General features: G+C 42.0%; 2 protein-coding genes across 4 annotated transcripts; one reads left to right on the forward strand and one right to left on the reverse strand.

Moving 5' to 3' along the window:
* The first annotated feature begins 65 nt into the window (after window positions 1-65).
* On the forward strand, window positions 66-8,921 carry FASTKD3 (FAST kinase domains 3). The gene is made up of 6 exons (XM_068671026.1): window positions 66-1,503; window positions 4,611-4,696; window positions 5,290-5,452; window positions 5,934-6,003; window positions 7,249-7,363; window positions 8,635-8,921. Exons 1-6 carry the CDS (start codon window positions 66-68, stop codon window positions 8,731-8,733), a joined length of 1,971 nt encoding a protein of 656 aa, XP_068527127.1. The 3' UTR covers window positions 8,734-8,921.
* A 1,958-nt stretch (window positions 8,922-10,879) lies between these two features.
* Window positions 10,880-18,485, reverse strand: CFAP90 (cilia and flagella associated protein 90). 3 transcript variants are annotated; one of them, XM_068671029.1, is made up of 4 exons: window positions 18,230-18,482; window positions 18,038-18,098; window positions 15,461-15,577; window positions 10,880-11,366 (listed from the first exon to the last, which is right to left on the reverse strand). In XM_068671029.1, the coding sequence occupies exons 1-4, from the start codon at window positions 18,283-18,285 to the stop codon at window positions 11,187-11,189; spliced, it is 414 nt and encodes a 137-aa protein (XP_068527130.1). In that variant the 5' UTR covers window positions 18,286-18,482; the 3' UTR covers window positions 10,880-11,186. The 3 variants fall into 3 exon arrangements, with proteins under 3 accessions (XP_068527130.1, XP_068527128.1, XP_068527129.1); XM_068671027.1 differs by having other exon boundaries at window positions 18,038-18,481; XM_068671028.1 differs by lacking the exon at window positions 10,880-11,366 and adding an exon at window positions 11,723-15,013 and having other exon boundaries at window positions 18,038-18,485.
* Between the last annotated feature and the right edge of the window lie 2,828 nt (window positions 18,486-21,313).

A 21,313-nucleotide genomic window follows, 5' to 3' on the forward strand; every position in this document is an offset into this window, starting at 1 on the left:
TTCGCCGCACGGCACTCGCCTGTTCTTTCCTCTTAGGTGTCTGCTGAGGGCACGCCGCGGCCAGCATGGCTTTGGCCAGCCTGAAGAGCTTCCGTGCCTGCTCTGCCGGCACGCCGGGCAGCCGGCGCGTCCTGCTGGCCCTCGGTAAAAGCCTGAGCGGTGCCGGCGGGCAGCGCAAGCCCCCAGAGCCCCCCAGCGCCGTGGCCGTGAGGGAGCTGCGCCCCGGGGATCGGTGCAGGTACATGTTTTGTCGCCAGAACCACGTCCAGCTGCGGATACAGGCGCTCTGTGCCAATGACACCGCGCAGCTCTGCGGGGACGCCGGGAGCGGTCCCAGAGCCCACGGCAGGTGGATGGATGAGCAGGTGTTTTTCAGGAAGCTGAGCGGCCTCAGTACCTCCACGGAGATTTTTAAATTCCTCAGCTCTCTGGAGGTCATGTCCGATGTTATGGCCTCGGGCGCCCTGCAGAGGATTTCTGAAGTTGAGGTGGATGAGGACGGCCTGAAAAACCCTGAGGAGCTTCTAGAGAGCGACGTCTTCAAGGCGTTGTGCTTTCAGTTTGAATACGAAGCCTCAAAGCTGTCCAACGCCGGGCTGCTGAACGCGTTGCAGGCTTTGATAAAGCTGCGCATCGATCCGGAGAGCACGCTGATGGCAAGCTTGCTCTCCGAGAGCGAGGAGCGGCTCGCCACCAGGCAGCTGGCTGTGGAGCATCAGTGCTCGCTCGCAGAGAGTTTGCTGGAGTTGGAAGGCCCTGGCTGTGCCACGCTGGAACAAATCGTGAACCGCATCCAGGAAGAAGACATCGAGAACTGGACTCCTAGGGAAATGACGGTGGTTTACAAGATGCTGCAGACGACTGTCAGGGAAGGGGAACGATACCACGACTTGCTAAGCAGAATGAACAGCGCCACTTTAGCCATAGCTGAACAGCTAAGCCCAAATTTCATGAGCATAATACTGAATTCACTGGTGGTTCTCCAACAGACTCAGGCAGTTCCCTTAGTCATAGCACTCTGTAAGCATTCTGTGAAGCACGTTCCGTATTTCACAGATGATGAGTTGGTAAATGTACTGGATGCCTTCCTGTACTTTGGACATCGTGAACAAAGTTTTACAGATGCACTGGAAACACACGTACCCAAGTCCATTTCTTCCATGCATCCTGAAACAGTCAGCAAAGTGATGCAGTATTGCTGCCAAAAGACGATCCTTTCTAAGCCTATTTTTGATGCAGTGGCAGAATGTTTCATTTCTGATGCTGACAGATTTACCACCAGCCAGATTGCTGAGTGTATTGCCCCATTTGGGACTCTTAACTATCTTCCTCCAAGTGCTTCTTCCTTGTTTAGGAAGCTTGAAACTGTACTACATACTCGTTTTAGTCAATTTCAGCCTCACACTTTGCTGAACCTGCTGCACTCGTGTGTCCTTATTCAGCGTTATCCAGTAAATTTTCTGCCAAAAATATTTAGTCCCTATTTTCTGCAACAGCTTCAAGGTAAGGAGCAGCGTGTCTCCTGCAGTGTTCTGTTTCTCTCTATTGTATGGTTTGTCTCTTGTCCAGCACGCATTTGTTACCACTTGCATCTGTCTAATCTCATCAAATCAACAATGACCTAATTACGGTGACTTGTGATCAGGAGGCTGAAGGTTGTTGCTTCCTGGTCACAGTTGCAGTTGTATCATTTAGCAGAATTTGAATGGGGACTTGAAATGCCATGAAATTTTTTATTTCAGCTAATCCTTCTGCCTTTTCAAAAAAATACTGCCCCTCTGCTGTTCCCTATGGTTGTCCTTTATCTTACACAAGTTATAGATGCTAAATTATTCTGTGAAATAGTTGAGAAATATGTTACTTCTGTCTGTTTAAACTTCTGTGCCCATGCAGTGACCCCTGTGAACGCTCTCACTGAAGTGAGTTAATGCTGCTATGGGGCTGGAAAGACTAGTGAAACTGGTTATGGAACCAGCAAAACTGAGAGCAAAAGTGGTGGATTTTTTAATGATAAGTGGATGATGCGATGATACTTGGTGTGATTCATGGGTGATGTAAAATATTTTAGTGATTCTGGATTCATTTTTCTCCAAATTGTTGACATGACTGCCACATGAGGGATGTGGCATAAAGGTAGGACACTGGATAGTGCATCATGAGACTTGGCTGTTCGTCTGTATTGTGCAGCCAGCCCTTTGTTTTGCAGCTTTGGACAAGTCACTTTTCTGTACATTTTTCTGTTTCTTACAGTTGTTTGCCTTTACTAATTATTCCTTAGGCTTGGAACTGGCTCTCAGGAGGTGTTTTACTAGGGGCTAGCCCAAGGAAAGAGCTATTTCAAAAAACAGTACAAATACTAGTAGTACTGAATATGAATCTAAAAGAGTTACCTCTCCTGCTTGTGCGCTACTGATTAAATTTAAGATTTTAGTTCCTATCTCTTTAAGATGAAGTCCGCTGACTTTGCATAAGCCTTATTTCTGGATATCTTCCTGTGCACCCAAAGCACTTATCCCACAGCTTTGACTCAAGGTACGTGATCACAGTTGTCAGGAAGAACTGCTGAGAGCCTTTAAATTTGGGACAGAATTATAATATGCTAAACAAGTTACAATAACTACTCCAGAGCTTACTTGCAATTGTGTTACTAGCAAGCTCACCTATTACTACAGAAATAATTAATTGTTTGTAGAATCATAGAATATCCTCAGTTGGAAGGGACTCACAAAGATCAAGTCCAACTCCTGGCTCCACACAGCACCACCCAAAAATCAGACCATGTGTCTGAGAGTTGTTGTCCAAATGCTTCTTGAACTACAGCAGGCCCAGTGCTGTGACCCCTGCCCTGTGGAGCCTGACCCAGTGCCCGGCCACCCTCTGGGTGCAGACCCTTTCCCTAACCCCCAGCCTGACCCTCCCCTGTCCCAGCTCCATGCCATTCCCTCGGGTCCTGTCACTGTCCCCAGAGAGCAGAGCTCAGCACCTGCCCCTCCGCTCCCCTCGTGAAGGAGCTACAGACCAACTGTATAGATGTATTTAAAAATACGTATATAAATCCTTAAACTTTGCTGGAGAATAATACAAATGTTAGAGAGAAGTTAAGTGTAGCATTGGTACAAAAAGAATTTGAATTACTGTTATTGATAAGAGCATGTTACAACTACTGACAGAGAATTCATAAATCTCTGGAAGTACACAATGTGTTTTTGAAATACTGTTTTGCCTTGTGATTCAAATAAGGTCCATTACATGCATGTGAGTCTACAGCTTTATTCTTCTTGAATAAGTAACTTCTGCTAGGCTGAGTTGTTTCCATCTTTTCAGGTAGTGTCAAAATAGAAGCAGGTGTGTACTTTAGCTGTTATCTTTAGTGTTCTGTCACATGTCCAAGGTACAAATTATTGTATTATATTTTTGCTTTCAATTTGGTCATATTTATCTTTTATACTGTATTATGAGCAGCTTGTGAAAACTGAAAAGTGTAAATGGATAAAGCTGAGAAAAAATAATTTGCAGTGCATAATTTAAGGCTTAATTAAAATAAAAATGAGCTGGTAAAGCATAATAGGGATGTAACGCACCAGCCTATTCTTAACTGCTGGCTTTTGTTTTCTAAGTATCCAAATGAAAATACAAATTGTATTCTAACGCTCACGTTTTATCAAGGCGTAAAGAGTGGTCCCTTGTCCCAATTTTTTAATTATTTTAGTCTAGATTGTGATGTGGTCCCTCTCTGGGTCTCAGCTAAGATTGTTGTGTTAATTACACTCTATAAAAGGTCAAGTTCTGAAAATGATTAGGGACTTAAGTCACTCATTTTCTAGCTGTTCAGTGTGAAATACCTTAAGCAGCTGATTTTTAAGAAGACATTCCTCCCATTTTACAAACCAGAATGTGTTTTAAAGTTCTCAAGCTGATACTTAGGAAATGAGAAACCTCAGAGTACCAGTTACTTTGAGTGTTGTTTCAAGTCAGTGTAAAGCTGTTCCACTGGAATGGTCAAAGCTCAGAATAGGAACTTGAAAAGATGACTGGCATGATTAGCATCTTATCCTACTTTTTTTTTTTTTTTTTTTTACCATTCTGTGAACTTATGGTGAAAGATGCCTCAAGTATACAGTTGTAAATAAATCTCCAGAAATTATTCAGTATTCTCGACTACTATCAGATAAAAAACCTGAGTGAAACAGTGAAATCCTGGGAAAGTAACTTGGGGAGAGGGTTTGGAGGAAGAAGGAAATGGACTATTTCTTCAAGACTTCCACTCAAGCTTATTCCTTCCTTCCTGTAAAACATCTTGCATCTCTCAGATCCTCTTTTTTTCTTTTTCTTTTTTTGTGTGTGTATGAAAGAATTGGACAATCCTAACCAAGATCTTTCTACTTTTATTTTTATGTTGACAGTATTTCTGTAAATCTGTTTCTAATTTTTCTAAATACGTCGTTTCACAACTGATCTTTCTGTTCACTCAGGTAAGCATCAAGGATGATAATGATCGAGTAGCTTTTCTGCACATTTCAATGAATTGCTTTTCCTAACTTCTGCATGATGGTAGGTGTAAAGATACTTTGCTGAAGATTCACCTGAAAACTTGAATATTGTTCTTTCAGCTCAGCCACCTGGTTTGGACAGATTTGTTGCCTCCCAGTTAACCCGGCTTTTTCTAACCGTTACCCTGGAGTGCCCGTTTTATGAGGTATGGTAGGTACAAAACCAGAACTGATGCTAACAAGAGGCAGCGCGGTCATAAGGGCCCTGTTGATAGGAGCTGAAGACATTCTTTCCCATAAAAACATCGGAATTGGACAAAACAGCTAAACAGTTTGTTTTTTTCTTGGTGGAAATATGAAGAATTTCTGTCTGACTGACTGACTGATACATGTTTGACAGAAACGACTAGCACTATGTGTATTTTGTGTATTTCCAACAACTATTCCCTTATTTTTGACTTGGACCACAAAAAAAATCAGCCACTTGGATGTTGGCCTTACTGCAGAGGAATGGAAACACTTGTGCATTTCTCTTGAGTGATACGTTCAGCTTGATTGTATGGAAGCTTGACGAGGACATTTTGGTGTTTTTTCTAGGGGGGACAGGGGAAGGTTTTTTTGCATGCTTGTCTTGTTTGTTTGTTTTTTAACTTTCCAGCAGGTCATACTGGAAGACTGTTAAGTCTCTCCCTAGACATGGCTTTGAAATGAACAGAATACATTTCGGTGCATTAATATAATTGCAAAAAGGTTATCTCCCTTTTTCTTTAGTTTGATTGAGTTTTCTGTCATTGTATAGGGTCCCAAGCTCCTTCCAAAGTATCAAGTGAAGGCCTTTCTCACTCCTCACTGTTCTCTGGATTTTCACCTCTTCAAAAGGGTGAAGGCTGGACTACTTTATTTACTGAAGGAAAGAATATATTTTGCTTCAGAAGTATCAACACCGTATTTCTATATAGTTGGTAAGTAACATTAGTTCTTCAGCTTAATAATGAAATGTGTACTTACACTGTCAAAACTCTGTTGTTTTCACTTTACTTTCCAAAAATAAAATGAGGTTGATTTTATTCCCTTTGTATGCATTCTTAACTGCAAATATGGAAAAAGTAAAATGGAATAAAAAGGTAACTGTAGGACATTTGAAAATGAGGGGACTCAGAAAAGAAAGGAGAGAGACAAATTACAATATTACTTGGAATTTAAAAACCCTCTGCACTGAAAATAGCTTCTAACTCGTGATCTTTATTTTTCCTTAACCTGTAAACAGTTTTTATAGTGTAAAGCAAAATGAGACAGTGCCACTGAGGCAACTGCCTGATCTCTGCTTTGGTGATGAGTAGAGAAATAGCAGGCAGGAAGGTTGGCAGCCCAGAGCATGAGAGTTAAAGCAGTTTGTTACAATGAAACGGGTTTTAATTTTGCTTATCTTTTCATCTATACTAGATATTGAGATTAAATTAGACGAAGAAGGCTTTGTTTTGCCTGCTGCTCAGTGTGAGGAGGTACACAAACGGTAAGAGAATAACAGAAAGCATGGGTAAAATGTTGGTAAACATTGCTAAAGAACACCCAGAGTGAAACCATAGCAAAATTAAAGTTAATTGGAGTTTTGCACTTGCATTTTGCACTCATCAAAGTTGAAGTTTGCCCTTTTGCCAAACGTTTCAGTGTGAAAGTCTGTAAAAATGAGAGATCTCTTTTTCCTTATTGTCTTGCCTCATGACATTAAGTTGTCAGACAATTAGTCTCTCTACCCAGTGACAGTCATGATCAAAGTAATCCTGGTTTGACTCACAGTCGTGTATTTTGATCTTAATTCTCTTGCAAAGCAAAAACAAATTTATTCTGACTAAAAAGCAAAAGATTTAGCACAATTTAAAACAGGTTGAGTTCACAAATGTTCTTCTCTAAGAGATCCTGTGTAATGAGAATATTTGCCACAGACACTGTTTGCATCAAAAGATGCATACGTATTTAAAAACAAGTTAAACAAGGATTGGTATGAGAAACTGTAGCTACAAAGTTAGGCAACCTGTCTGCTGTGTTTGTGACTTTGCTTCTGTGGATAAAGCAGAATTCTTAGAAGAGGTTATGTTTTCTCCAGCTTGACTTTCACAAGGCTCACAGAGTAACATAAGTGCTTTCAAAAATCTAAATGTTTGAAAACAAGCTTTGAATTTTTTAAAAAACTACAGCTTTCATGTATAAATAAAGTCACAATATATTTAACCTAGTGAAAATATATTTTATAGTGGATAAACGAATTTTATTTTAAGTCAATGTAATTTTATATAACCAAATAAGAAAAAGTATAGTTGCAGTCCATGATGCTGCCAACCATATGCACAGGTTTAATTTGAATCCCTAATAAGTTGAATAAAGTTAGCTGCTGAAATGTTTTCGAGCTGAGACAAGTATTTTGCTCAGTTTTCCTACTAGAAGAATTCAAAACAGCTTACTGATAGTAGTGTTAAAAATATCATACTCTTATCATTAACTTGTATAGTAATTTATATTTATAGCATATAAATAGGCTTTTCAGATCTGTTTCACTAAGCTTCAGTCCCTGTCCCCCAGCTTTAAATTGAGTAATTTATATTGGCCTAAAGTAGGTAACTCCCATCCTACAATGTTTAATTGTAAGAGGTGTTAGGGAATAAGAGGAGGTATTGTCTAATCCTTCTTAGGGACCGCAGTAGTTGTGTAGACTAAAATGACTGACTTCTTTCTGATCTATAATACTTGTGCTTGATTTTAGAATTGCCCTGTGTGTTGATGGTCGAAACAGATTCTGTATTAACAGCCACAATCTGCTGGGAGAGGAAGCCATCAAACGGAGGCATCTTCAATTACTTGGTTATAAAGTTGTGCAGGTAAAGTCCAGCAACAGCAGTTTGCATTCTGAGCCAGTGGACTACAGTTAACAAAACAAGTGAAAAATGATTACTGCATAATACTTAAAATTGTAGTTGCAATCAGGTCCCACGGCAGTTATAATCTTGTCCTTTCTACACTGTGTTCTCTTTGCCTAATTTTTGCCATTTGGGGGGGCTGTTACATAAGTTCCTTCTTTTTTCTCAGATTAGGTAGTGTTTCCTGCCTGTACAAATAGTAGCCGCTTGAAAGAGTACTTCTTTGCAGTGATTGCAGTTCAAACCTTGATTTAAATGAAAATGTTAAGTTTGGTAGGATCACAGAATCACGGAATGGTTTGGGTTGGAAAGGACATTAAGAATCACCCAGTTCCAGCCCCCTGCCATGGGCAGGGACACCTCCCACCAGACCAGGTTGCTCAAAGCCCCATCCAGCCTGGCCTTGAAAACCTCCAGGGATGGGGCATCCACAGCTTCTCTGGGCAACCTGTGCCTTAACACCCTCTGGGTAGAGAATTTCTCCCTTATAGCTAATCTAAATTTCCCCTCTTTTAGTTTAAAGCCATTCCCCCTGGTCCTTTCACTATCTTCCCTGACGCAGAGTCCCTCCCCAGCTGTCCTGTAGGCCCCCTTTAGGTACTGGGAGGCCACTATGAGGTCCACCCAGAGCCTTCTCTTCTCCAAGCTGAACAACCCCAGCTCCCTCAGCCTGTCTTCATGGGAGAGGTGCTCCACCTCTCTGTTCATCTGTGTGGCCCTCCTCTGGACTTGCCTAAGGATTCAGAGGATCCTGAAGCAGGATTTTCAGTTGAATACTTTTTTAGAAGATATGAATTTGGAGTTTAAAAACAAGACTTAAAAAAAAAAATAAAAAAAAATTGGTTTGTATAATAAATAAAATTTTCACAAAGCAGAGTACATACTTTATATTGCCTATTGAATAAATATTTTTATCTTTAAACATGTTTTAGACCAAAACACTTTTAGATTTTCAAATACCCATTTCGCTTTACAGTCACTTATCACATAAGCCTGACTACTTTATATTTCACTTAGTTTAAACTGTAATGAACGTCATTCTTAGCTTTCCAGTAACTTCTCTTCAGGTAATTCTTACAAGTTTCAAGGGTCAATAATATGTTTAGGATTAAGTGTTTAATTTTAAAGGACAATTTTTTGATGTGTAATTATATGTCTGTTTAATGAAAGTTAATCTTACCCAGTTGCTTATTAGAAGGTATCTCCAGCAATTATTTTGCTTTCATTTCCAGGTTCCATTTTTTGAGATAGAAAGTCTACACACTAGCAGAAAGATGGCAGAATATCTACACAAAAAAATCTTTCCTCACACATACGGACTTGGCTGCTGACACTTGGGAATAACACTGCTTCACAACTTGACCTCCTGTACCATGAAGTGCACATATTGCGTGTGGAAGAGCAATTCTGTTTCCTAAGTAACTCCGTGTAAGATGATTTCAGCTTCTGAATGTGTGACCTTCCAATATTTGGAAGAATTGACATGTAAAGAGTAATAAAGAGCAACATATTTTCTTAACTTTTGTGTAAATATTTGTTACAGGGCAGATGAAAGTCTCAAACAGTCAGTACTGTGTTTCCCTTTCATTTTCACTGGTTCACACTCACAACTTTATATAGACTGGTGTGGCTACTTAAGGATACTAACTGTTGCTGTATATACAAAATGTGCCATGTTACCTTCCAATAATTTTTTTTCTTGACAGTATAAAAAGAAATTATGCAAATTACTCATAGCTGGTCGTATGATTTCCCAAGGGTTTCATAAAACTAAAATTTATAGTAGCTGCACAAGCACTATTGGCTTATAGCACATACTTAAGAGTTGTAGAGTGCTGTTCTCTAAATAGTAATGCCTTACAGAAAGTAAGAAAGAAATTCTATGAAAGGTATTCCTTTGTCACTACCTGAGAGCTAAAGTGAGAAGTCAATCACTCAGAACTGAAAGAGAAACACGTAGGAGGAGGAACAACGCATGAAAAACTTTCAAAAGTGAGGAGGGGTGGGAAGGGATTGAAACAGAAGGGGGTGACATAAGCAAACAAATCAGTAAACTGACACCGTATCCTGATGACTCACTCTATGGTGGAAGTGAGCCATTTCTCACAGTGGCCAGACGGTGGTGGTGTTCTCAAACATTTATTTTCCCGTAGCTTTTTCGAACACAGATGGTTTGTAAATATAGAAAAAACTACTTAAAAGAAGTAATTCGTACTGACTGTACTAAACTAAAAATAACCTTTACAGAATATGGTGATGTTCTGTCTCATTCTTCACTGGCATACTTTTCATACTCTTAAAAAAGCATTCTGGTATTGTTAGAAAACATTTCCTTCTCACTTTATTTTTACTCTGTGTGATTCCTTTTCATTTAATGCTGCAGGATTTGTTTAACGAAGCATTTATTGTTGAAAAGGAATGTAGTAGTTGCTGCCCTCTTGTCCACAGCCACTACTCATTGAAAGAGGGGACCATGCTGGTCATATAAATGAAAGCGGTAAATGCTGCTCACAATGGACTGCTTTATATACTTGACTTCTCGCATCATATTAAATACTCTATTGTTTGCCTAGTTTACTGCTTATCTGGGCCCCAGATGAAGAAGTTACTAGTTTGTATATGTATATATATTTACTAGCAGACTCACTGAATGCAAGTGATTTACATTTCCTATTCTTTACTATCTGACAGAACTGCAGTGTCAGTCAACACTGTGGACTTCCAGTTCTTCTTGTTCAAGTATGATAAGTCTGGCTACACGTTCCTTATTGAACAGCATCAATATTGCTGCAGCTTTAAACAATAGTAGGGTCAATGATGCCTGAGAGCCAAACCAGTGCACACCCTGCAGAAGATGTTTTTTCTCCCAAAAGTACCTTAAAACTCAACTGTTGGATTCAGTGAGAATACGAAGAGGTACACATTTGAGAGGGTTTAGACATTTACCTCTAGGTATGATTTTTAAATCACTCCTTGTGGCTTTTTGATCCTTTCTACCAAATGAATTAGTTATTTTTTTCTCTTCCTAGTACCTTTCCTACTTTTTTTTTTTTTTTTTTTTTATTATTTTCCAGCAGGGGGTTTGGAAACAAAGATGATTTTTCTTGTGACAATATTCAACACATCAGTCCCTCAGACAGCATTTGTATAATTAAAGTCAGCAAAATGGATGCAAGAAATTGGCTAAACCCAAACTTCAGTGTCTATTTAAATGCTAAGTACTCAGAAGTTCTCTTAAACTTGACTTCCACTTGATGTCTACTGAAATTGTGAAGCACTTCGGAAATCAGACCACTTTTTTACTTGCCCATTTATAGGTTAAACCCATCCCTTTTGGAAAACCTGGGTTGAATCACTGTTTCAGCTGTTGTGAAGAAAAAATGATGCCTAGCATCATTTTGTAGCAACACGGTAAGGTTTAAGAAATCAGTGACCACTGATACTTTGAGGACCAAACTTGCTTACATGTTAAGTCAAATATGTGGAATCACTGCCTGAAATAGCACAGGCAGCTGTTGACTCAACAGGTCTAATTTCCAGTGTTACTTCCTAAAATGTTCATCTCTTGTTGATGCTCTTCAAGAGATTTTTATGAGGCTATAAGGAGAAAACATACATTTGAATTAGCAAGAGGAAAAGTACAGCTGCTACTTCATCCAAATCATGTTCATTAATTAAAACAGAGGAAAAGACAAAAGCACTATTTTGCTTTTTGACATGTTTTGTTGTTGTTGTTGTTTGTTCTTCCACATAAATGTTTCTGGCAATGCCAGATACAAGTGATTTAGCACGGATCCAGGCTTGGAGAAGGTTTTTCCAACAGGCAGGTGATGCCATTTTTCCTGTAGAACTCTGCCTGCACGTGATTAATCCTTGCGTGACCTTTCATCGGCTGCTCTATGGGCTTATTTATGCGCCTCCCATACTCTGAAGATGACAAAACAGCGACAGGTCTTGCCATTTCCTGTGAAAATGTAACATTCTCCTTATCATAAAATCACAGAGCGAATACTTGGCAGTTATCTACTGCTAAATGTGCTGTGGCTGGGGGCACAATAACAGATGGAACTGTACAGCATCTGCTATACAAAGGTATATTTATTTAGCAGTGATCTGCACTCTTACTGCTCCATCCCTGACCTAGTTTTTTATGTATATTAATAAACCACAAATGTATCACTAGATGATGAGATGATAAGGTATCAAACTGTGCCACACGCGCACACACACACACACATGCGATCACCATGTGATTGCTGGCAAAGTAAATAACGTGTTAGTGGAAAGTGGCACAGATTTTATTTTCATTCTTATTTTTCTTGTGCCTAGACTTGCACAACTGAAAAAGCAGAGATTTAGTTTGTGTCCCTTATTATGGGAACCTTACTTATTACCCTGCTTGCACAATTCAGTGAAACCATTATATGAAAAAAATAAAAAATAAATCAAAGCCTAAAGAAAAACCCTGCACAACCCTTGGTGTGTGCAACCTTTCCCTGAAGGACATAAAGCATGCTACTGGATTTCTGCATGATGAAAGGTTTTACTAATACCGCTTGTAGCTGTAAGATTGTAGAAGTAACTGGTCTGTAATGATGGGAAGCAAAGTTGCTGAAAAATAATTCAGCCAATACAAGATTATTTTAAGCCTGTCCTTAATAAACTGCGTTTTAAGTGACTGTGTGATCACTAGCTGCAATCTGCAGTTCCTTCCTGTGCTGCAGCAACAGGGAGCTCTGGAGTCAGAAGGGAAAGGCAGGGTTTGTTTGTTTTTCTTTCCCTAGCCAAAGGTCTCAGATTTATCAGGCTGCTTGTGTGTTTGTGCACTGGCTAACACAATAAGCCTTGGTCCCCAAAGTGTTTACCTAGTGCTGTGATATAAATAATATCTACCAGAAGAATCAAAATGCAGACCACACCACAGTTCAGGTACAAACAAATGAGCTCTTTTCTACAACATAAATGGGTCTGAGCCATACCAAAATTTACGATTGGGCCTGTGAAGCACATGAATTACCACATTTCCTGTGAGAATGCAGGATGAAACACAGACCCAAGGGCCCAAGGGGACTCGTAGCAGGGCAATCAGGTGTGTAACATACACAGATAGACAAATCTAGACCTGAAACTCTTGGGAAGATGGTGCAAGCCCCCCCTTTTTTTTTTTTTTCCAAACAAAACAGAATGAAAAAGCAGCTATTCTTTCTCCAGCTCTCCTACAGCCTTCCTGCCCATCTTGCTCCACCCCACTGAAAGCTATTCAGTACACCAAATTCTAACCCCACCAAAACAAAAAGCAACAGTCAAGAACAGAAGGCAAAAGATCAGACCATTTTCTCCCCATCCCTACCTGTGGATAAATGCTGAGAAAGAACTGACAGAATTCATAGAATCACTGAGTGGTTTGGGTTGGAAGGGGCCTTAAAGATCACCCAGTTCCACACCCCTGCCATGGGCAGGGACACCTCCCACCAGACCAGGTTGCCCAAAGCCCCATCCAGCCTGGCCTTGAGCACCTCCAGGGATGGGGCATCCACAGCCTCTCTGGGCAGCCTGTGCCAATGCCTCATCACCCTCTGAGTAAAAAATTTGTTCTTCATATTTAATATAAATCTCCCTTCTTTTAGTTTAAAGCCATTTCCCCTGGTCCTATTGCTACAAGCCCTGACACAGTCCCTCCCCAGCTTTCCTGTAGGCCCTCTTTAGGTACTGGAAGGCTGTTATGAGGTCTCCCTGGAGCTTCTCTTCTCCAGGCTGAAGGACCCCAACTCCCTCAGCCTGTCTTCACAGGAGAGGTGCTCCAGGCTTCTGATCATCCTCATGGGCCTCCTCTGGACTTACTCCAACAGGTCCATGTCCTTCTTTTATTGGGGGCCCCAGAGCTGAATGCGGTGCTCCAGGTAGGGTCTCACCATAGCAGAGCAGAGGGGGAAAATCACCTCCCTTGCCCTGCTGGCCACACTTCTTTTGATGCAGCCCAGGATACGGGTGGCTTTCTGGGCTGCAAGAGCACATTGCTGGCTCACATCAAGCTTCTCATCAACCAACATCCCCAGGCCCTTCTCCTCAGAGCTGCATTTCATGATTTTTGTGGGTTCTGTACTCAGCAGATATAATTTTTTCCAACAGCTGTCTGGGAAGCATCCCATTACATGCCCTCACAGTGTGTAATTCTACCACTGTTAACACTTGAAATCAGCAATAGCAACCATGTGCAAACACTCTCTCTGCAGTCACTGCATTATGTGCAGCTAAGCTGTGTGTCTGTGATTGTGCTGCTGGGTTCCCTGGGTGCACCCACGCTCTCTGCAGGGAACGAAGGGCTAACTTGCAGTGGTTCAGGCTTTTTCCTCTTCAAAGAAAGAAGTGCGCTGTGGTGGATTCCGCCCGTCTCAGTGCTGTACTAGAGAGATGTTGATTTGGGCATTTTTATTTATTATGTTTTATAAAATTGTTAGTATTATATAAAGTCAGTGGGGGCCATTGAGGTAATTGAGGAGCAGGAGTTGAGTACGTGACCTGCATTTAGTTACGGGTAAGTCCAGTGTTGGGCATCATCACGTGTGTGAGGATCGTGTTGCAACGTTTAACAGCTGTGGTTTTGATGTGCCTCCACGCTAATTAAGGGGCTGGATTAAGGGACACCTGTTCAGAACAGTTCCCAGGCCGAGTCACTTGCATGCACTGCCCAGCAGGGCTAGTGTGCATGCTGACCCAAAAGCGTGTGCTTTAGCAAGCAAACTTTCAGGAAAGTGAGTTTTGCTGATACTGAAGGGACACAAGATCTCAGTTAAAAACCTTAGATTTGCACTAACAGAAAAACTCTTTCTAAACAAATTTCACAGATGGATGTTGGGTTTGGGATTGTGGGTGGTGGTGGGATCAGCTTGGTTTAATTTAAACAAAAAAGCTCATTTTTCCTTAGTCATTTACATGGCTTTTGGTCTTGTGCAGATTTACAGTTTTGTTGCTGAGCATGAGCAAGGATGGTAATGGGCACTTCTATGATTCCCTTGGGTGCACCTAATGCTCCCTGCACTGTCTGATGGAGTTGAAGGGGACTATGATTGTGCACTGAAATGTCTGGCATATATAGCTGCTAGTAAGACGAATTACAAGCAGTGACCTTTGTCCCAGATTTTCAACAGTTTTATTACCTAGCAATTACAGTAATTTTAACTTTCTCTCTCTCTTCCTTCTTCCATTTCTATCATATCTAATACAAGCAACCACTCTTACCTTACTCCCCTCTTTCCATTCCATGAACCCTCGGCAATTTTGAGGCCATTAACACATGGAGGTTGCATTTTATCTGGTTTTGGACATCCTCTGCCTCTATGATTGTCTCTGTGTGTATATACATGTATATATGTAATGTGTATTATTCAGATGCTGCATGGAAAAATATATTTATATATATGTATCTATTACACTATTTCTATTTTCAAGGCATCTGTTTAAAAATGTGTCTGCATACTTCCTTAGCCATCAGGCTCCACACTAAATCCAGATTCTGCTGTCCTTTAATGCTTTGGTTTCAGTGAGCCTTTTCCAGGCATGTCCATGGTCTTCTGACCTCTCCTTTGCATGAGCTCTCTTTGATTTTCCTTCCTGTGGGGCGATTTGGGTGTAAATTTGAGTAACAAACACACCAGCTTCAGAGATCTGGGCTGTCTCAGCAAATGTCAATTGATATAGTGGAGTGCAGGGCGGGAGGATATCACAGGACGGTGGTTGAGGTGGTTGAGGTTCCAGTTCTGTTAGTGAGAATAGTTTTCAAGCATCACAGAAGTAGCTGTAGGACCACCAAAACTGCAAACTCTGGAGGGGCACAGACTGATCAGAAGTTACTGATCAGAAGTTACTCTGTAACAGGTGGTTTGCCTCCCTGTATGTACTTCTTTCCCCCACCCTTTACCTTAAATAAGGTTTGTCACCTGGATATCTACAGGATGCAAAGAGCAGGAGCTAGCTCAGGTGTCTTGACCTGCTAATAAACTCCAGCCACCTCAAAATGTAAAAAATACTTTTAACAAAGAGAAGTTATTAAAGGGTTACCTCATCGTTAACGTGAAGACCAAGACTCTTTGAGTGTTCTCTGTCACATCGGTGAAGTTTTTTGTTGTAACCCTCCGGTCTTTTAAAAATGGAATCGTAAGTGGAAACCCCCTCTGCCTTGAGAAAATGAGAAAAATGGCTAATTAGCTGTATTGTTTACCTTTATAGGTTACATAATACATATAGTCATTCAATAATAAAACAGTGCACATACAGCATTAGATGATGGCAAATGTATGTACCTGAGGTACCATTAGCACGTTTGGGTCATTCCTTTGAAATAATTTGCAATAAAAATACCAAATGAGGTGTCATTATTTATTTATTTTTGATCTGTTCATCTTTCAAATTTCCCTTGTGGAAAATTACCTCAAATTTTCCCTGTAATCTCTTGAAAAATTTGGAAATGTATCTGCTTTATTTGTTTGCTTTACTTCTATTTTTCTGAACCTTATATTCTTCTTCTTAAATTCATAAATTTTTAAATAATCTGGTACTGTTATATAAAAAGAAAGCAGGCAGTTTCAAAATTCATTTGGAATGAAGATAATATAAGTGCTCTGCAGTGGAATCACCGTTTAATTTCTGGTTAAAGCAGAACTGAGAAGAGCTCAGACACCTGCCACAGTGGTAATCCTGTCAACTGTAACATATGAAAATAAAGCAAACCCCAAGCCAAAATATTATTACGTTTATGGTATCTGTTGACATAGTTACATCCTAAAAACAACATGAAAGACCTGATCTGCTAAGAAATGCACTAGTGAAATCCAATTAAAAAAAAAAAAAAAAAAAAGTTATCAATGGAGGAATTTCAAAAACAAAAAGACACAAATCCCCCATTTTAATATGTTGTCAGTTGTTTATGACCTTCATTAAAAGGTCCATATTCCAGTGAACATGCCAATTGATCACTGTTTTTATGCATGGTTTACTAGCCCTGTCCTAGATGATCTGCTTAAGATCTTCTGCCAGAGGTACAGAGACAACACTTCCGTGTTCAAAATCCTGGTAACTCTTTGCTGTTGTTTCTTTTTGTTGTTAAATGCTGACTTACTAGGCTGAGGTGGTGAGGCATCCTCTGTGTAATGCTACAGAAGCTAAGCACTTTGCAAACATTCATTAATATTCCAGGCACAGATAAAATAGGTAATAGCTTTCTCCATGTCACAGAAGAGGAAACAGGACATGAACTGGCTACAGAAACTTATGCAAAGTAATACTGGGAGTAATTGTCAGCCAAGGGATGAAGAGGTGGGTATTTCTGGCTTCGGGCCACATGCTAAGCATCTTCCTCTATTTATCTCTGCTTCAGTCTCTGTCACACAGTTTATGTGGGTCTTTAAGATCAAAAAAAATGAATGAATTTCCCTTTTCCATATAAATTGAAATTTTCCAATGCTCTAATTCCTTAATGGTGCAGAAGAATGGGTCAAGTCTGGTTCCTCCCCTGTGGCCTGGCCCTGTGCTGTGAAGAAACCTATTTAACAGCTGTTATCACTTTCTGTTTCCATGCCACTGGAGCAGCTTTTTCTACAAACCAGGTCATTGGGAGTGTGAAAGTGGACTTTGTATTGTAAACAAAAGCTCTACCATATGGTTGCTAATTCTCTGCAGACCGGACAGACATCCTTCCTGCCAGCTCCGCCACCCCGAGCACACCAGTCAAGCCCTCTGACCTTCCCCAGCCTCACTCCTGTTGTGCCCTCCCTGCCACGTCCTGGTGAGCACGACACCGACTGTGCTGGGTCACATTTGGCTCTGAGCACCTTCCCGAGGTGACACTGAGATCCACACAACAGCATTGAAAATGGCAGGGCCTCCAGCAGGGCCAGCGGGCCAGCGCTGCTGAAATCTGTGCTGCTGTTCACTTAAGGAACAGCGGGTTCACAGGGTCTGGCCAGCTGACTGACAGGTTAAGTGTCAGTGTAATACCTTTTGGAAACATTCAATTATCAATGCAGATGTCTGTTTTATTGTTTGAGACTTTCTGTTGATTTTTCACATTAAAGTTAAGCGTACACAGAAACCTGTGTGATGCACACTGGAAACTGTTTCCCTTGACTGCAAAAAGGGCAGATTCTTACAAAAGGGTCTCAATCCTCCTTTATCAGAAAAAAGCAGGCAGTGCACCCATGCCTTGAGGCAGGTGTTGCTCTTCATCACCCCACCTCTAGCATTGCCCTAAATCTTGCCCTTTCTTGCATTTTGACAGCACTATGCGGCTGGTGGATCCTTAATCCTTGCACAGCTGCTAGCAAATTTATCTGCCTTCTGTCACCGCCCAGTGAAAGATACTTTTCCCCCATCTTCTATCCACACGTAGCACATACCTGTCACGCTTCACGAAGGCCTTTGAAGATGAAAATTGCTATCTGAGTGCCAAGTTACCACGTCAGACCGCCTAGCTCAAGAGTAGAGCGCGGCGTTTTCATAGGCCTCCCCCCTCCCCAGCCTGTAACTCACACCCTGGAGACGCTTCCCAGGCGCCAGGCACCCTTCCAGCTATGCAGGACAATGAGCACTGCTGCCAAAAACACAGAGGCTTTGCTTCTCCCCCCCGGCACCAGCCCTCACCTGGGCCTCTCGGTAGAAGTAGCTGAGCTTCGCGGGGCCGTCTCGCCTAGGTGGGATGTAGCTGAAGGCAGACAGGGAGGAGACGGGAGGCTGGCGCCTCCTTCCCACCTCGCTGCCGCCTTCCTCCTCATCCCCTCCCTGCTCTTCTGCCCCCGCTGGGGCAGAGGCTGCCATGTTGCCTGCTTGTGTTACCTGGTAACACTCTGCCATGGCGGGGCGGGCACGGGCAGCCCAGCAAAACAGGTCATGGAGGAGGGAAGGGCTGGGACGAGCACTCCTGGGCTGAGGCGCTGTGGAAGGACCAGGTGTCCTGAGAGGGCAGGGCTGTGCCCCAGCAAGCTCGGGGTGTGTGTTAAGCCTGGAAATATTTAAATGTGAGGCCACGGATTTAAGCAGCAGTCTCAGGGCTGCCTCACCAAGCAACTGCTCTACACTCTTCCCAGCCTCTGGTTCCTTCCTCCATTCAGCCTCTGATGTATTACCGACTCTGGAGAATCACAAAACATCCCAAATTAGAAGGGACCCACAGGGATCATTGAGTCCAGCTCCTGGGTCTGCACAGGACCACCCAAAATTCAGACCTTGTGCCTGAGAGTGTTGTCCAAATGCTTCCTGAACTCTAGGGAACAGGGGGAGAACAAAACTGCACCATAGAGGACTGATTTTTTTTCATTTGGGGTTTGCCCTGTGCCAAAAATTCCCTCCCATGGATCTTTCTGCACTTTGAGAGGCTGAATAAAAAGCACACCAAAACATGGCATTTTCAACAGCACCTTGGAGAACTAGGGGAATCTTCTGCCCTGTCACCCAGCTGGGCACATTTTTCTGATGAGGTGTTTAGCCGCTTCAGTCAGTTTGGTCTGAGATACACACATACTTGAGTCTGGGGCACTGAAAGAGAGCAACTTCCAGGTGCAAGCTATATTAACAGATCAGCTCTAAAATTGCTCTACTCCAGTAACACCTGGCTCCTATTTTCTACATTCATTTCTCAGTTATCCTGCGTAACTATGACCATGATTTTTCCTATTGTGCTTCTTGGGGATCTGTGACTAACTTAATTCGTGTTACTGCTCTTTTCTGCCACTGTAGTATTAGTGCCATAGGTACAACATTGTTCTTATTATAGTTTTCAGCATTTTTTTGGCAAGCACTTACACAACAGCAATCTTCCAGGCATTTTGATTTTTACCAAACATCCAAAAAAAAGAAAAAAGTAAGAAGTATTCAGTCAGGGTACCAGACATAAATCTTTACAACCAATTCCTTCAGTCATATTGGGTCCACGTAGCAATGATGTAAAAGTCCCATTTCTACTATATAGTTGCCATTCTCCTTTAACTAATTGACTGACTAACGTAGCATCTCACTCCTTTTCAACTGCAATGGGGAAGTATTTGTGCTCTACAGACCTGGTGTTTTTTTTTAATCATTCATGACAATTTCCATCTGTTTATCTAATAATATCCCTCTCCCAATTAGGGTTCTCTTCTTCCTGTAGCATTGGTCAAATTACCACAGAGCATGTGAGCAGTAGAATTTAAAATCCAATAGCCGTCTGACATCAGCTTCCTACACAGAACCACACATGCCACTGTGCAAGTTCTGTTTTGTAGTTTAGTCCAAGCACCAAGAGATTGCAAAACATTTTATAAAAAGCAGCTCAGCTGAAGCTGTAGCTATAAATAGAGCCATAAGGAACTGCTCACCAGAAATTTAGACTAAGCTAGGCAGGATCTCTGAAGTCAGATTTGAAACGTTTCTCTTCAATACTTCTCCGGGTATGGCAGATGAGGTGAGTGAAAAGATGAAAGAAGAGGTATTTGTACAAGTTCTCTCACCAGGACCTGATAACCCCTCATAGCAAGTGCAGCATCAAGACCAGTGCTGTGAAGAAGCAGCGGTGAGTTACAGTCATAGGTGACTCCCCTGTGAAAGAAACAGAGGCTCCCACCTGCAGACCAAACCCTCTTTTCAGAGAAGTCTGCTGCTTTCCTGGGGTTCAGATCAGAGACATCACCAGCAAGTTTATGAGCTTAGTACAGCTTTCAGATTACTGTCGACTCCTGCTCTTTCAAATGGGTACCATCAGTGTCACAGCAAGTCTGAAGTCAATCAAAAGAGATTTTAGGGTCCTGGGAAGATGGCTAAAGGATTCAGAAGCCCAGGAAGTGTTTTCCTCAACCCTCCCACATGGAAAGAAATAGGCAAACCCAGGATATCAATGACTACCTCCAAGACTGGTGCCTCCACCAGAATTTGGGGGTTTATAGTTGTGGGAGCACCCTTGAGACATGAGGTCTGATGGAGCTTTGTGGGATACACCTGTCTTGATGGGGGAAATGTTTCTTGGCCCATAACCTGATGAGACTGATGGGGAGGGCTTTAAACTAGGATCAGTGGGGGCAGGAGATACTGTTAAAAACTGTTAAGCCAAGGGATGGTGTAGCACCATTTGAGGGTGACAAGGCAATTGGGAGTGCCTGTGCTGCTCCAAGGAGCGCTTTGGGTTCAGGAACACATCTGAAATGCGTGTATACCACCACATGCAGTATGAGGAACAGACAGAATAAACTGAAAGCTTTCCCAGAGCTATAATATCACTGATATTAGTGAGACTTAGTGGGACGAACCCCACAACTGGAGTGCTGGGATGGAGGGCTGTCAGCTCTTCAGGAGGGACACACTGGGCAGGCGAGGTGGAAGTGTTGCGCTGTATGTAAGGGAGAGTTTGCACTGTACGGCCTTGTCACTGGGGATATCGCAGTAGAGAGCCTCTGGGTGGGGATTAAGGGGATGGATAGTAATGCTGGTGTTGTTGTGGGTGTCTGCTATTGACTGTTCACCCAGGATGATGGCACAGACGAGCTATTAGGGGAAATCTCTGGATCATTTGCCCTTGTCCTTATGGGGGATTTCAACTTCTCAGATATAAACTGGGAATTACCATACTGCTGCAACAAGCAACTGTGGGAAATTCCTAAAGCGTGGTAAAGATAACTTTCTGTAGTGAGCCAGCTAGGAAAGGTGTCCTCCTAGACCTGTTGCTTGAGAATAAAGACTCATGGGAGAAGTGATGGTAAGGTGGCTGTCTTGGCCACAGTGATCACGAAATTGTTGCGTTCAAAGTTTTTGGTGTAAGGAGAAAAAAAGTCAGCTGAGTTGCCAGCCTGGGTTTTAATGTAGCAGACACAGCTACTCCAGAAGCTAGTCAGCAGTGTCCCCTGGGACCCTGCTTTGGAGGGTTTAGGGCATCAATTGAATTGTACTATACAG

This window comes from Anas acuta, chromosome 2 (assembly GCF_963932015.1).
Source record: "Anas acuta chromosome 2, bAnaAcu1.1, whole genome shotgun sequence".
In the NCBI taxonomy this organism is placed as follows: domain Eukaryota; kingdom Metazoa; phylum Chordata; class Aves; order Anseriformes; family Anatidae; genus Anas; species Anas acuta.

What these genes read in the sequence shown, in the direction of transcription:
- FASTKD3 (XM_068671026.1), top strand. Translation starts at nt 66, where the DNA reads ATGGCTTTGGCCAGCCTGAAGAGCTTCCGTGCCTGCTCTGCCGGCACG. An exon ending in ACCGTATTTCTATATAGTTG is followed by an intron (nt 5,453 to 5,933) that starts GTAAGTAACATT and finishes CATCTATACTAG; the next exon opens with ATATTGAGATTAAATTAGAC. An exon ending in TTGGTTATAAAGTTGTGCAG is followed by an intron (nt 7,364 to 8,634) that starts GTAAAGTCCAGC and finishes TTTCATTTCCAG; the next exon opens with GTTCCATTTTTTGAGATAGA.
- CFAP90 (XM_068671027.1), bottom strand. Translation starts at nt 18,247, where the DNA reads ATGGCAGAGTGTTACCAGGTAACACAAGCAGGCAACATGGCAGCCTCT. An exon ending in ACTTCTACCGAGAGGCCCAG is followed by an intron (nt 15,578 to 18,037) that starts GTGAGGGCTGGT and finishes CATTTTCTCAAG; the next exon opens with GCAGAGGGGGTTTCCACTTA. An exon ending in GTCTTCACGTTAACGATGAG is followed by an intron (nt 11,367 to 15,460) that starts GTAACCCTTTAA and finishes ACATTTTCACAG; the next exon opens with GAAATGGCAAGACCTGTCGC.